The 16028-nt window shown below is 40.2% G+C and overlaps 2 protein-coding genes across 5 annotated transcripts in view; one reads left to right on the top strand and one right to left on the bottom strand.

Moving 5' to 3' along the window:
• Positions 1–4991, bottom strand: part of LOC310658292 (uncharacterized protein) — a 33690-nt gene extending 28699 nt beyond the window's left edge. Inside the window, exon 1 of the mRNA XM_083400178.1 lies at positions 21–4991. Within this exon, the coding sequence (XP_083256304.1) occupies positions 21–28 (8 nt within the window). The 5' untranslated portion in view covers positions 29–4991. The remainder of the gene's footprint in view (positions 1–20) is intronic.
• The window catches only part of MYL1 (myosin light chain 1), a 29584-nt gene that overhangs the window by 10012 nt on the left and 3544 nt on the right, over positions 1–16028 (top strand). Inside the window, exons 1-5 of one of the 4 annotated variants that reach the window (XM_083400175.1) lie at positions 5131–5408; positions 6209–6233; positions 10550–10693; positions 12098–12271; positions 14790–14867. In XM_083400175.1, coding sequence (XP_083256301.1) covers positions 5406–5408; positions 6209–6233; positions 10550–10693; positions 12098–12271; positions 14790–14867 — 424 coding nt within the window. In that variant the 5' untranslated portion in view covers positions 5131–5405. Of the gene's footprint in view, positions 1–5130; positions 5409–6208; positions 6234–6498; positions 6527–10549; positions 10694–12097; positions 12297–12568; positions 12585–14789; positions 14868–16028 lie in introns of those variants that run through there. The other 3 variants (XM_083400174.1, XM_083400172.1, XM_083400173.1) reach the window with 3 other exon arrangements.

The raw sequence follows: 16028 nt of genomic DNA, 5'->3' as shown, positions 1-16028 counted from the left end.
AACCCTAATGATATTAATACCTCAACATGGCCACTGGAAGCACCTCAAAGGAGACAGGCCCCTTGGAACTCACTGTAAATGTCAATAGCACTGTGTTTCTTCATCTTCTACCGTGCTGATTAGAAAATTAGTTGTGAAGAAAATGGAAGTGCTAAGATGTGGTGGTGGTTCTATTCTTAAAGAATCATTACTCCTAAAGCTACGTAAAAACATATACAATTAGCCCTTGTTACTTCCATTTCTAAATTCCACACCAAAGGAACACGTTAATGGCGAATTTCATTCCCATATTTTCACCACATAAATGTAGACTGAGGCTTTTTAGAGTTGTCCATATAGGTGACACACACACATCACATTTTAGGTGAGAGCTATGGATCAGGGCCCCAGATTCTTAGTATCAGCTCCTCTCATATTTAGGTGAGCATTGTATATACAAGTGAATTGGGTTATGCTGAAGATAAAGTGGTGTGAATAAACAACAGCTTCAGAATAGGCCAAGCCTGCAATTCTGTTCACATTCACTTGAAAGTAAGTTGCATTAAAATCAACAAGATTTGCTTCCAAATAAACATACACAGGACTGTTGCTACTTGCGTGGATTTTTTTTAAAAAAAATTATGTCAGCCCCTGCACCTGCAACCTGAAGTGGCACAGTATCACTGCATTCTTTTGCATGCTTGTGCAGAGACTAGACCCAGATGTATGTTTTCACAGCTGGGATGGGATGAAAATAGCATTTACGGTTACATTCAACAGTGACAAAATCTGTTACACAAAAAGGATTAAGGCTGTAAACCTAAACATGCTTGCTAGACAGAACATCTTACCAAATACAGTATTGTATGGTAGGATTTCACTGTCTTTCTATATGCATAAAAACGTACGGTGCCATCATGCTCTGCAGTGTGCATGGCCGCCACTAGGCAGCCATGCCAACTGCAGCATGAGGAACAGGAGGCAGCCCAGGCAAGCTGATTAAAGAAGGGGGGGGGGGGGAGAGATAACCACTGTTTGAAGTGTCACAGCCCAGTATTATTATTATATGATATCCATGGTTGTAGTAATGTTGACCGTTCAATTTAATGTGATCAGACCACTGATCTGACCAATATGTCAGTTAAGGCATATTGGGCTGCAAACACCTTTAGACCACATTTTGCCCCTCAGAGAATTCTGGGCACCCCACACAGAGTTAGAGTTCCCATCACCCCTTAACAAACTACAGAGCCCAGAATTCTCTAAGGTAAAGAATGTGCTTTAAAGGTATAGTGCGCAACCAAGTCTGACTCATCACTTGCAAAAGTGTCAGAATTCTAGAATGTTATTTACCAATAACAAATGCTGGTAAAGCTTCTAGATCCTTCCTCACATTTGCCACCCACCCGCCTCACTTTTTTATGGGCAGAGGTTCACCTGCTTTGAGCAGTTGCATGGCAGACAGCAAAATGCCAGTGGTACAACTTTCCTGTATCACCACACCTCCATCCAAGAAAAGCTTCATCTTCTGAGTTTGGTAGTTATTAAGTAGTTTTGTAGTTATTAAGACTGCCCATAACAAAGGTGACAACCCAGCTATGGACTTTCAGACATTACAAAGACATATCCATAGCCATTTCTCTTTATATATTTTGAAAACTGTACTGTTGGATGGGACCCTGAGGGTCACCTAGTAAAATTGAAAGTAGTCCTGGGAAATGACAATTTCCTCCTACCAAAGAAAAAACTACACCCCATTTCTTTTCACGTTTGTTTCCAATTTCTATGTATAGCAGGATAATGTTGAGATGTTGTTTTTCACTCACACTCCTCAGTCAGAAGTAACACTATAAGACAGGAACTCTTGCTAATAATTCATCTGCCATTATCTGACACTCCAAATGGTCATTATTTCTTATTCCCATGCCTGGCTCAACATGGAGATAGCAATTCTTCTCTCACTCCTGATTAGCACCTAACTAGAAGCCGTGAGGGAAACCACATTATTCAATCATGTGCTGGGGCTTATGGAAAACCTCCCTACAGAGGAGAGACAGGGGCTTTCCCCCCTGCCTTTGGAATGCCCTCCTCAGGGAAGCCCACCTGGTGCCTACTATGCTAAGGTTACCAGATTTTTTTCAATGAATCCAAGGACACTTTTCAGCTTCAAAGGATTTTGTCAGGGGACTGATTTGTAAATCCAGGGACTGTCCCTGGTAAATGGGGACATCTGGTAACCTTATACAGTTGTACCTCGGGTTAAGAACTTAATTCGTTCTGGAGGTCCGTTCTTAACCTGAAACTGTTCTTAACCTGAGGTACCACTTTAGCTAATGGGGCCTCCCGCTGCCGCCATGCAATTTCTGTTCTCATCCTGAAGCAAAGTTCTTAACCCGTGGTACTATTTCTGGGTTAGCGGAGTATGTAACCTGAAGCGCATGTAACCCGAGGTACCACTGTGCAATCCTTGGGGCACCAGCCAAATACTTTTTCTTAACCTCAATTTCAGCAATATTAAGAGTTTTGACATATTATAGCTTCATATATGCTCAGAGTCAGTGGTTAATATTGCCTATTGAGTATCTTCAGTAAAGCTTATCAATTTCTTATTGATTCCAATAGCTTTGTTTTGTTGTTTATGCCATTTGGTACTTGGCCCATGTATTTTAAACAACCTGAATTTATGATTCTGTGTGTTTTGTTTTACTTGTGAGCCAGCTAGAGGCTTTTTTCCATAAGCAGAATAAGAATATAAATTCATTGGACAGTGAATAATAATTCCCATATCACTTCATCCTGGCTCACTCCCCTCTTCTTCCCCAGCATTTTGTGGCTCACCTCAGGTGCCAGCCCAGGTCCCCGTGGCATCTTTCAAAAGCACCCAAGCGGGATTTGTCTTGAATACCTCTTAACCGAATACCTCTTAAAGGGCCCCACCTGCATTCTGCTGAATAGTACATTGTCAAAACCAAACCAAACCAAACCCAGAAGGCCCAAAGGCAAAGGGATCTGTAGAGAATCCATTTTGCTTCAGCCTCGACACACGCAGACTCTGTACTGCTGAGGAATACAACTCATGTAAGATTCCCCAGCTTTCTTCTTACGCACCAATCAAGGCCTCATCCTGTCTAAACCAGTATTACCTCTGAAGAACTGACAGGTCAACCCTGATCATTTTCGAAGTGATTTGAGCTGTAATTCTGCACCAGTTTACAGGTGGGTAAGTCCCATTGGGTGGATCTACTCAGCAATCTATAGTCTATAAGCAAGCCAATCCCATAATGCCAATTTAGCTGTATCTAAGAAGTTCTACTGTTACAGCTGGGAAACAACTTCACTCATGAAGTTTCAGCCTCCCTTTCAAATAGAAAAATCCTTTCTTACCCACAGCAACAGAAGTGCAAAAATGGCCTGGTTTGTGGGGCTGGATGTGCATTCTCCTTGCTTGTAGGATGCCATCTATAGCGCTGGTGTGGCCCCACTCCTGCCTTTAACCCAAATTTACATGGGATTCATTCATAAATCCCATATTCTGAAAGTTTCTATGGGGTGAGTTTATTGGAAATGTAACCATGCCCTGGAGAATGACCGATCTTGGTCTTGCGGCTCAACAAGGAAAAAATACCTCCTGCTCTTCACCTGTTGATTAGGAACTGTAGTTGTAGAACTTTATTAGTTACAAATTATTAAATATAATTGGAAATAATGATAGCATGGCAATTACTTGTTAAGCCAATGAAAAGGAATTAGGATTTTTCCCACAGCAAGCTTCACATTTCATTATGTCCAAGGGGAACTCCAGAGTCCTTTTTAGCTCATTCTGGAAGCAATTTTGAGTCCCATTCTGTTACCTCTAAAACTGTGGTAATTATCAATTAATTTTCAAACAAGGTAAATTACTCTCCTTTTTTTACCTGAGACACAGGTTTAAACTGTTGAACATAAACAAAACTGCATAAAAGCAAAATATATTTAAAATGTGGTCTCCCTACCCACATTTTAATATGCAAGTTAGATATGCAAGTTTTGTATTTTGTAGCTACTAGAAATGTCAAAAAATGGCAAGGGCAATGTTACAGGGATTGCAAATAAACCTGTAAATGTAGTGAGGGAAATGGTCATATTCCAAACTCCTGTCTCTAAATATGCTACCAGCTTTTTATTATAATGATGGGAACCCTCTCCTGCCTGTCATAAACCAGCAGCATATCATTTTTCCAAAACCTACATGAGCTACATTTTATCGCGATTCACAAAATCTAAAAATACAGAATCTTATGAATCATACATACTTTAAATGCTAGAAGTAATTCAGATTACATATTTGACTTCAGGCAACCACCAAGCTGTTCAGTTTTGTTCTTAAGGCTATCAAGCCATTGGTTGGCTAAGTCAAACTATTTGAATCTAATTTTACACCCCTAAGGTCCAATTCACATACTGCTCATGGATGTTGTAAAATCACTGAACTCATGGTAAAATCATCCCATCAGCTCTACACAGGTGAATGTTTTATGAATGTTTGTTTGATGTGGAATTCACTATGCCAGATTGAACTATTGAAGGCTAAAGTTTGTTCTGTCTTAGTAAAATGCCACATTACATAGGAGACAATATAGACTCACCACTCAAAACTGATATGGTAAAATCGTCTTAACAGTGGTTTTACCATGTTCAAAATTAATGCACGAATCAAGCCAAATTTATAATAAAACCTGCTACTTTTTCTTGGGTCTTTAATCATTTCCTTTGTGAACTTAACCTGGGAGTAACGTTTCCTTAACATAGTGGATCTTACTTCCAAGTAAACCTGCCTAACTCTCTGCCTTAACTGGCAAGTGAACTATGCTGACTGAAAGCAGGAGGGGTGGTTTCCCTGGTGTGTAATAATTTGGGATTAAGCTTCTTAAATTCGCTGGCTAGAAAATGTCGTTCTCAATACCAAAGGTATCAGACCTAGCTGAAAATGCTTAAGGCAGCCAGCTGGAGAAACCCTTGAGAGGTCCACTGTCCCACCAGCTGGCTCAATAGCTGGCTCAATATGAACAGGCGTCCATAAGCGATAAGCCTTTTTTGAGGAAGACTACATAAGGAATATTCCATCTTTGCGCTGCAGAGTGAAAAAGTGCTGACAGGATTCAAACTCAGGAAAGCAAGCAGCAGCTCCCTGCCTGCTCTTCACCCTCCTAAAAATAGTGGCTACGAGAGGGCCATCAAGAAATGGATCCTTCTTTGCCTTTGCCCTAAGAAAGTTAAAGAACTCCCCTAGGGGGAGTGGCCACTACTCTCTGACACTTAATCCTGCCCATGATGTCACTGGCTTATGTTAAATAAGAAGAAATAAGGCCAGGGAGTCAGGACCACTCTCAGGGATTCAGGCAGCTTCCAGCCTTGCCTCCTCCTCTTCCCTTCCAACTTTCGCAATCATGGTGGGTGCAGGAGAAAATTAGTTCTGCATAGTGAGCCAGTGGTTTGATCTAACATTGTCATTTTCAAGTGTGTAATTAATGCATAGCATAAGGGAGTAGAGAACCAATATAGTGTCCTACCAAAATCATGCAGGAGTGTGTGCATCTATTCTTATTGTTAATGTGAAATTACTGGGATTATTTGGGAAATCTTGTCTTATGTAATAGCTCGCATGTTTCCTGTCTTTTATAGCAGGTTGTTGTTATCAATAGCCTGTAATTCATTTTTGCTGAATTATATGTGCAGTAGAATCCAGATGCACAACCTGCCTATGAACAGTAACAAAATGGCATGTTTTTAAAATAAAGGCTTAAAGGACATATGGGTCTTAAACCTTCTGTTTTATTAGTTCTTTTGAATGTAGTATTTATTGCACAATGATATTTTCGATTTACATTATGTTCTCTACTGTAATGCAATAATATGTTCCTCTAAAAAGGATTAGGATATTTAGCTCATACTGTATATATCTGTGCTTCTGATTGTGTGCAGGAAGTTACTATAATGGACTTCAAATACTTACATGACATTGTTATCTGCTTTTATTATTATTATTTTTCTAACATAAACTGCTTTTGTAGGGCTTTGCCCTTAAAGGTGGCCTGGAAAGAATTCAAATAATGGAATACATAAAATACATTTGTGGCCAAATTAGTTCACATAAACACACTATAGGATATGTATAACTTTTGTCTGTCAATGCAATTTTCCCTCCAAGAGTACTAGCTTTTTACTTTCCTCTCTCTTTTGCCAAATGCAGTCCTTCAGCGCTGATCAGATTGCTGGTAAGTGGAACATAAATTCAATTCCCTGTGTGTTGATGTGATTCATTGCACGGAACATCAAATACTGGATACTCATTAGCTTAAGTAGGCATTGTTCCATTAGCAACCTGGTGGCATCTCAGCTACACTTGAAAAATCGGACAAAATCCTTTTCTTTGCATCTTGGGAAGATGTTTCAAGGAGCAAGCTGGATGCTGTCAAGTCCAACAAGTCTTTCTCTTTTTTTAAAAAAGGGGCTTTTTGTGATTGATTTTTTTTCTAACAGATCGAGTTCTCCAAGGAACAACAGGATGGTAAGTTTTTGAGGAGAGCCAGTAAACATAGAGAGAGGTATTTTAATACCATTGGAATATGCCCGCTGGTATAACCAGTGAAGCTAAATTGACTTCAGTCATGTAGACTTCCACCACTTAAAGATCAGGCCACAGATTCCAAATCACTTTTTTAGATGTTTTATGTTTTGCTGTTGACTGCCTTGAAGCACAGATCCCAAGAGAGTGCTGCCTTCTCCTTCTGGCACATGGCTCTTCAGAGAGCTGGTAAGGCAGTAATGAGAGAATGAGGTTTAAAGCCATTAGTAAGGAAGAAAGCACAGAAACAAAAATCTATAAATGTTGCATATTGATAAATAAATAAATGAAGGATTCATGACTGTCCAGCCAATGCATGTATGATTATGACTCCTAGGAAATGCAAAGGGAATATCAAGCTGTATTGCTGGAGTGGGGCAGAGCTAAATCAGTTTAACTAAGAATATAGTATGTAATATGAGTGTCATGAATTAAAGGGAATTTGGGGCTTATTTATTTATTTATTTATTGTAATCAGCCTGTTGTATACATTTCATAATTCCAGTAAATTAATGTTCCTACCCCCACAAAAAATCAGTCTGTGTGTCTTTGTCAGACAAAAGAAACAAATACCCCTTTATCAATTAAATATCCTAAAATATTACTTCTGTAAAGATAGTTTTATTTGATCCCAATTTATGTAAGTCTTTTATTATTCAATTAAAATTAAAAGCAAGACACCTTTATCACTAACATCACAGCCCTAATCTTCTCTACTCAGAAGTAAATCCTATTGAATTCAATGGTGGTTACTCCCAAGTAAATGAGGCTAGAAGTACAGCCTTACAGTAGTAGCATTATAAGGCTTCTTGCCTATCATCCATTTTAATGCAATGTCACAGCAGTTGAATGGCATGTTGATATGCTACCCCTCATATGTAGGATCAATATACTACAACGCTTTGGATTTTATTTGTCAAATAATTGGCTTGAATTATGTGATTTAAGATATGAGTATATGATGCAGAATGCCCCAGATATGGTGAATGTCAGCATTCACTGGTATATCTACAAAGAGCTTGGTGGGGTGGGGGATATATATCTGTTTTCAGGTATTCACAAAATTCCTCTGGATTTCCAACATTCACATTTACTGTAAATGGCAATATTCAGTAAAATCTGGATGTTCACTGTAACATGGGGATTCTAAATGAAACCATCAAATGGCAAGATTTCTTTAACTTGATTTGATATGCCCTTGCTGTAGTGAGTACCTATTGTTTTTTACATTTCTTAGACCTTTAAATTGAATGAAAAACCCACCTTGCCTAGAATGTACCTTTGATTTAAAAAGTTCTCTCTCCAGCTTCACATTCTGCATTAACAACTTTCACAAGCAATACATTCCAGATTAAAGGGTATTCTTGGAGTTGCTCGTTAAGGTGACCATAGATTGATTAATTTGCTAGATTAATTTTAAATTAGTCAAAACCAAAGTATTTCAAAACAAAAGAGCTGGCCAACATTTAGTAAGAACACTTTTAACAGTTGAAACACTTTCTTTAGTCATATTAAACTGCTATAAAAGAAAAGTTGCCCCCACTTAATATCAATTTTTTTGCTTATTAAAAAGTTGACAAACACCTAGCCAATTAAAGAAGACGTGGAAGAACCCTAAAATAAAATTTTTACTTCTGGGTTAATAAATAAATTATTGCACTGTGCAACATGAAGGGGGTTAAAATCAGAATCCCAGCTGTGTCTTTAAGCACCCACACACATCTGTGGACTTAGCTTCACATTCTGCCTACTGCAAAAACATATTTTTAAACCTATTGAGATCTTGCATGGAGGGGAGAGGAAAGAATTTCAGTCACAATGCGTGCCTATAAAGAAAGGAAACATCTCTGGCCTTCCAATTGTTTCAGCAATGTCCATCTGTTCTTGGGCTGCAAATACACTGATCCAAAATACAGAGCAAAAAGAATCTGAGGGACAGAAGAACGTGCTTGAAGCATACTTTACTGAGCCTATTATTACCATTAAAAATGTTGAACCAGGCTTAAAAGCGGAGCCAATATTGTTCAGAATCACACTGTAACCTGTTTCCCACCAGTATACATTTAAAACTGACTGCTGTTTACAGCAGCTGAAAATGAGGAATTTGCATTTTACATTCCCGAAAGTGGGAAGTCTTTTAAAAAGAAGATTAAAAATGGTGATGAGTTGGTGATGAGATCTTCCATTGGTGTAAATGAGTGAAATTCTGTTGTTTGTAGCCACTGAGGAAATATCAAATGTGAGCCTGGGAGCATGTAGCCGTCTCGTCTCTTCAATTCTAAAAGGCCAGAACTTTATGAGCTGTAATGGGAGAGGGCTAGCTATTGAAGTGCCTTGCAGGTCTCAACGCATCAGACAGTGAGGGGATTAATATCAGATATATTGGGTTACAGACTAGCAACCGCACGTCCTGCCTCAGCGATTTAGGAGAGGGCTAGGGAACTTCTTGAGGCAGTATAAGGAGGGCAAGAGGGAGCACCAAAATAGTACAACTTCACAAGCACCCAGGAGAAATGAATGGAGGCTGCATAATTTGCCCCGTGGCTTACGAAAGACAGAAGAAGCAGAGTTCTATATAAAGCAGAAATTTACGCTTTGCCAGGCATGATGTGGCTTCAGAACAAATTCCAAATTGGTCTAGAAGAAATTTCAAAACCACTCTGTGGCGACTGCAGTTAGGTGACATTCTGGGTTCTTAACAGCCTTATAAATGCAGTGTAGAAGGTAAAAACTTTAAACCCCTCCAAAGACACACCTATTCATGCTGTCTTGCCTTTCTGTAGGACCTGCTTGCTTTCCCACATTATTCATACAGCTTCGCTTCTATGCCTCTCAAAGTACTTTTACTGTCAAGACACAATGCTTGCTATTTTCAGCTGCTAGTTGTGTCAGATCCTTTTTCCATTTGCTGAACTTTTTGGCTGTCTGCAATGGCCCCCTGTAGCCATAATTGCAAGGTTCTGCCTTGCTTTATATGATGATAGCAATGATGGTGAGATATTGATTTATACCCCTCCCTTTTCTTGTAATGGGACTCAAGGCCTCTTACAGATAAAAATAAGAACCATTAAAAACACAGGGAAGACAATTAAACATGGATATTAATTAATTAATATTAATTAATAATTAAATATGGATATTAATTAAACGGCGTTTCCGTGCGCTGCTCTGGTTCGCCAGAAGCGGCTTAGTCATGCTGGCCACATGACCCGGAAGCTGTATGCCGGCTCCCTCGGACCAATAAAGTGAGATGAGCGCCGCAATCCTAGAGATGGCCACGACTGGACGTAATGGTCAGGGGTCCCTTTACCTTTTTTATTTATTAATTAAAACTATATACATATATAACATCTATATGCATGCAGGCAGTTACGATAAAAGCTCCTACATGTGACACAGCCCCGTTGCTTCAGCCGCAGAGGAGAGTAACCAAAAAAGGTGAGAGATCCACACCAGTGCTTCCTTCTGTGGAGACTCCACTCAGGCAATCTCTCTCTCTCAAAAGTGGGGTGAAAGCAGATAGGCAGAGTTTTCCTGGGGATCAGGTGTCAGAGCAGATGCCCCAGCTCATATCTTGCCTCCTTCTCCATGGGGCTATGGCAATGTGGCTGTTTCACATGGAGGATTTTTAAATATATCAACCTTATCAGGGCTCTATTAGCCATCATAAGGTATGATAAACAGTCAATATTTATTGGGAGCAGGGTTGTGAACCAAAGGGGCTCACTGCTTCCATGAAAAAGGGACAAGGGAGGGGGCCAAATCTCAGCTTGTAATGGCTATTAGAGGCAAAAAATGGGGGGGGGGGAATAAATTTGATACTACCAGTAAAATTATGCAAATGTCACACCACTGGAATTTTGTTGCAGAGAAAGTGGCCCTATTAATATTTATACCATAGTAGATACAAACTAGTGTATGGGCAAGTTGTTTGGCTATGGTGACACTGACACTTTCTTCTTGCAGACTTTAAGGAGGCCTTCCTCCTTTTCGACAGGACTGGTGAAAGCAAGATCACCCTAAGCCAGGTTGGAGATGTCATTCGTGCTTTGGGGCAGAACCCCACCAATGCTGAGGTCAAGAAGATCATGGGCAACCCCAGCAATGAGGGTAATGACTCTGAGATGAAATGGTCCATAATATGTCCTCTTAACGTTCAGTCAAATTCTCCTTTCCCACTACCTTAATTTTAGTGAAGATGGAGTGTGCTTTCCTCTTATACAAGCCTTGACCACACAAGCATTTGTGGGGGTGGGGTTTTTATTTAAAAAAAATTAAAGCATTTAATATTTGGTTATTATGGACATGAGTTTGTAGAATTTGTGAATGTGCACAGTAATTTTTTCAGCTCAACAGTTTTATTCCAGCTTTGTTGTTGTTGTTGTTGTTTAGTCGTGTCCGACTCTTTGTGAACCCGTAGAATAGACCAGAGCATGCCAGGCACTCCTGTCTTCCACTGCCTCCCTCAGTTTGGTCCAACTCATGTTAGTAGCTTCCAGCTACCCACCCAAATTAAAATCCTGATGTCTTTGATGAGAAAGAGTCAAGCATGTACCAAGGGCATATCTGAAGACATATGATACAGCTACTTCATGAAATTAAATAGTTCAAGATCTGACTAGTGCCTGGTGGGACCTATATAAACTGACTTGAAATTGCCGTCTGTACTGAGCCCCTTAAGCCCCCATCACCTCACCAGTAGCTAGTTTAACTATTTCCAGGAATCAGAAGTCTTGATTAGCTTTTAACACTTGCTGAATCCAAGGATTAGAGGGGTCTAGCCAGGGTTTTTGTTAGGGGGGCAGGCTTTTGTTGGGGGAGGCAGAACCTCAGTTAAGTATTTTTATTGCTTTTTATTGATTTACAGGGGGCAGCTTCCCCCCTCCCCCCTTGGTTTCCCCCATGGGTCTGGCACTCCTCACCCCACAACTCATAACAATATCTAACTCACAGCCCCTTGTTTTCTTTTCCTTTAAAGCTGTTAGCAAGCTTTACCAGTGTGAAGGTGCTGTATGAAAAGCCATAGTACACAGCACGAGAAACACCACTATAAAACTATAATAAATAGATAATGCATAAAATAAATAGCATGTTCAAATTAAACTACATCCTTTTTCACAGGCAGTGCAACCACTGTGTGCTTGTGTTTCCTTAGAAATGGAGCTGGACAACCATTAAATTACGATTCCTTTAAATTATGATTCCTGTAAAAACCGTTTAAATTATGATTCCTGCAAAAACCGTCCCCGTCCACTGAATACAGGTTTGCCTCCTTTATGTGTATGTAGCATCACCTGATGATAAGTACAACAATAAGCAAAGACTTCAGTGTTTTATGACTACCTGAAAGCTTTGGCAGTAGTGCCATATTGTGAAGGAAGAAATTTAATTTCTAAAGGAAGCATAGCTTTGGTTGAGAAACAGATATAAATCACAGGGTAGCACTTCAGGAGAACTTCCTAAAGCATCACAAATATATCTGAGAACATTGTTGATAATGTTGTTTTATTGTAGAGATGAATGCCAAGAAAATTGGGTTTGAAGAGTTCCTGCCCATGATGCAAGCAGCAGCCAATAACAAGGACCAGGGCGGCTTTGAAGACTTCGTTGAAGGTCTGCGTGTCTTTGACAAAGAGGGCAATGGGACCGTCATGGGTGCTGAACTGCGTCACGTATTGGCCACTCTGGGTAAGGCTTCCAAAAGTGTGGTGTAGTGGTCAAGAGCGGTAGTCTCGTAATCTGGGGAACCAGGTTCGCGTCTCCGCTCCTCCACATGCAGCTGCTGGGTGACCTTGGGCCAGTTACACTTCTTTGAAGTCTCTCAGCCCCACTCACCTCACAGAGTGTTTGTTGTGGGGAGGAAGGGAAAGGAGAATGTTAACCGCTTTGAGACTCCTTAAAGGCAGTGAAAGGCGGGATATCAAATCCAAACTCCTCCTCCTCTTCTTCTTCTTCTTCTTCTTCTTCTTCTTCTTCTTCTCATAGGGTTGGAAGGAACCATAAAGGCCATCTGGTCCAAGCCTGTGCAATACAGGAATATTTTGCCCAACATGGGGCTTGAACCCCTAACCCTGTGTTAACTGTACTACAGATATGTTTTGTTTTTATAAAAGTTACATTCCTTTGGCTTTCTTCAATTAAATCTGGGAACTGGAATTTTGGTCAGAGCACCGAGAATTCTCTGTAAGGGATCCCAAGGCTTTCCACCCCCTTAAACCAAGCACTGGAGTCCTCTGAGAGACGGGTTGGAATAAAGATAGGAAAATAAAGTAAATGTTTCTGGAGCTGGAGAAGATTAACTTTTTAACCACTTTAAATCTATATTGGCATTAGTGCCCAATTATTATTTCCAATGTAATAAAATGGATATTTATAATAGCAAAGGCCTATTTATATAAATTTGGATAATTCACACTTTCCCTGAAATATAACAATGTGATATAAAACATTCAAGATTATAATAAAATAACTAAAAGTGTAATTAAAAGTAACTTTACCATGGCTGTTGATACCTGAGGTGTATGTTTTTGGAACCAACTTATTTTTAAGGTTGGAAGTTGTTTTAAGTTGTTTTTATATTATGTTTTAATGATGTAGCCCACCTGGGATCTTAGCATGGCGAGCAGGTAATACAAACATACATACAGACATCAATAAAGCATCATTAAATCCTGGTTGGTTAAAAAGAAATAGATTTCAAAGACACTAAGAATCATGTATCCGCAGGAACAGGGGGTGAAACTTAATTTTTGCAAATTTCTTCAGTGAAGGGTCTTAAAAATATGTTTTAGAGTTTGAGGAATTTATATTTGCTATTATTTTGTGATTAGACAACATTCAGCTTGGTAATTTGATTTGATGAAGGTTTCAAAAAACTAGATAATTTTAATTTTACCTTCTGAAAATCTCAGGTAATGATGATAGATTGATAGATGATAGATAGATAGATAGATAGATAGATAGATGATAGATATAGATAGATAGATAGATAGATAGATAGATATAGATAGATAGATAGATAGATAGATAGATATAGATGATGACAAGAATATAAACTGCAAGTCCAAGCACTTGGCAGTTGTTTGCAATGATTTCTGCGCAATTTTACAAACATTTTATTTACCAAGCAAAACTTAAGTATATTAATTTAACCAAAATATCTTTTGAATTCCCAAGTCATGTTACAACTTTTTAGATCCATCATATTTGGAATTTGAAAGTTGAATAATTCAACATGCCCTTTTGCAGGGGTACCTCTCCTTTGATATCCTGTGTGGTCATGGATCTGTTGTGAGCACCTAGAAAGTTGCTTCCACAGCAGCAGGAAACAAAGGTGATCCACCCTGAGTTCTGCATGTCAGCATTTTGACTGCCTAACCACATTGCACCCTTGACATAGATTGCTACAAAACTGCAAGTCCCATGACATCACTAGTGTCAGAAATGAAGAGCTATCAGAACAGATACACTGACCTAGTTTGTACATCTACAGTTAAAATATGGTTTAATTAGAACGAGGAGTGTGCTGGTGCTGCTGCTCAGAAGTCTCCACTTCAGTTCTCCCCCACCCGGTTCCTGCTGTTGTCATTCCAGGGAGGAGATAAACCAGAGGCCAGCTGTGTGTTACACGTGAACCAGCACTCGTAGTTTGTTTATCTGAAAGAAACCATGAGCCAGTAAGCTAAGAACAAACTAAGAACAAACTGCTTGGGGTTTCTTTGGAGTGAAACACACCATGAGTGATAGCTGGCACATAACACAAAGCCAGTCTCTTGTTTGCCCCCCACCCCACAGCACAGCACAGGCCTCTGTAAGAACAGGATGCTGAACTAAATGTGTCTTTGGTCAGATCCAGCAGGGCTTTTCTTATATTTAGATCTGTAAACTGCTTAGAAGCAATTTTGGCACATAAGCAGTATAGTCGTACCTTACTTCTCGAATGTAGTCTGTTCTGGAGGTCTATTCGACTTTCGAAAACCAAGGCTCAGCTTCCAACTGGCTGCAGGAGTTTCCTGCACTCAAGAGGAAGCCGTGTTGGATGTTCATCATCTAAAAATGTTCGAAAACGGAACGTTCAAAAACTTACTTCCTGGTTTGGGGCATTTGGAAGCCAAAATGTATGAAGCCAAATGTACCAAGGTGTTCAAGAACCAAGATACGACTGTATATAACATCATCACCACCATAAATATCTTCTGTGGTTTAGGTGAGAAGATGAAGGAAGAAGAAGTAGAGGAACTGATGAAAGGGCAGGAAGACTCCAACGGCTGCATCAACTACGAGGGTAAGTTCTACTATACAGTAGGGGAAAGCAGCCATGGGGTGGGGTCAAATGGAAGAGGGCAGCAGTGCTGGAGGAAGGAGAATTTAACATTTCCCTCACCCATACTGTTTTCCCAAGTAAATTGCACACCCCAAGCTGCTATTTTCTTTGCTTTGCTTTGCTGGAGACCCAATATAAAACAGTGGTACCTGTGTTTTCCTCCCCAGTAGCTTTGGGGGAATTTCAGCTGGGGAAAACGTGCAGGAGGAAAGGGAGAAATATCCTAGTGTATTCCATCCCTCACCCAAGCACAGATGCCTTTCCTTTTTAAGTTGGCATATCAGATCATGGATTTCTCATGTCACATCTGTTTGTGCTCTGAAGAGATGCTGGGGATTGAACTTAGGACCCTCTGCATGCAAAGCAGATGCTCTACCACTGAGCCACGTCCCCCTCCCAAATGATGGGGCTGAATCTGTGGTGTGCCCTTATCAGCAGCCCAATGCGGACAAGCTGATTGCAGGGGAAAGCAGGTGGCTAGTGTCCAAAGTGAGAGAGAAAAGAAGTGGGATGGTTAGCCCAGGCTCATGTCCACCGGAAAAGAAAGGAGATCGTTTATGGGACCACATGAAAAGTATGGCATCCCTCGCCCACTTTCAGCACTGAGAATGGTGCATGAATAGCAGCAGTTTCTCTTTTCGCCTAGGTTGAAATCCAACACTCCTGGCACTGGAACACTGTCTTTCCATGAAAGGAATGAAAGGCTCCCTATCATTACCACACCAGCCATGATGCTTTTGAGCTATTAATTTATTAGATGTTGAGCTTTTCAGCATTTCCCAATGACTTCTCCCAATGATTTCATGTAGGTTTGGGTTCAAGTGTCATCAGTCTGCAGATGACACTTGGTCAGCTCTACCTCAGCTCCCCACAGGCTGTTGAACTTTTCAACCAATGACTGGAGGCTGTACAGGGTTGGATGAGAATGAACAGGCTGAAATTGAATCCATTGGGCAGGGAAACCCATAGCTTTGGACAGAGGCTTACATTGGTCTTAGATGAAGCTGTGCTCCTCTCAAAGGACCATGTTTGCAGTTTGGGAGTGTGACCCTGGACTCAGAGCAAATTAGGGGTGCTCAGGTGGCAGCAGTGGCCGAGGATGCTTTTTGCCAGTTTAGGTTG

This window comes from Podarcis tiliguerta, assembly GCF_965153285.1.
Source record: "Podarcis tiliguerta genome assembly, chromosome: 1".
NCBI lineage: Eukaryota > Metazoa > Chordata > Lepidosauria > Squamata > Lacertidae > Podarcis > Podarcis tiliguerta.
The sequence above is the reverse complement of the archived record's forward strand: the minus strand, read 5'-3'. Positions and strand labels throughout refer to the sequence as shown.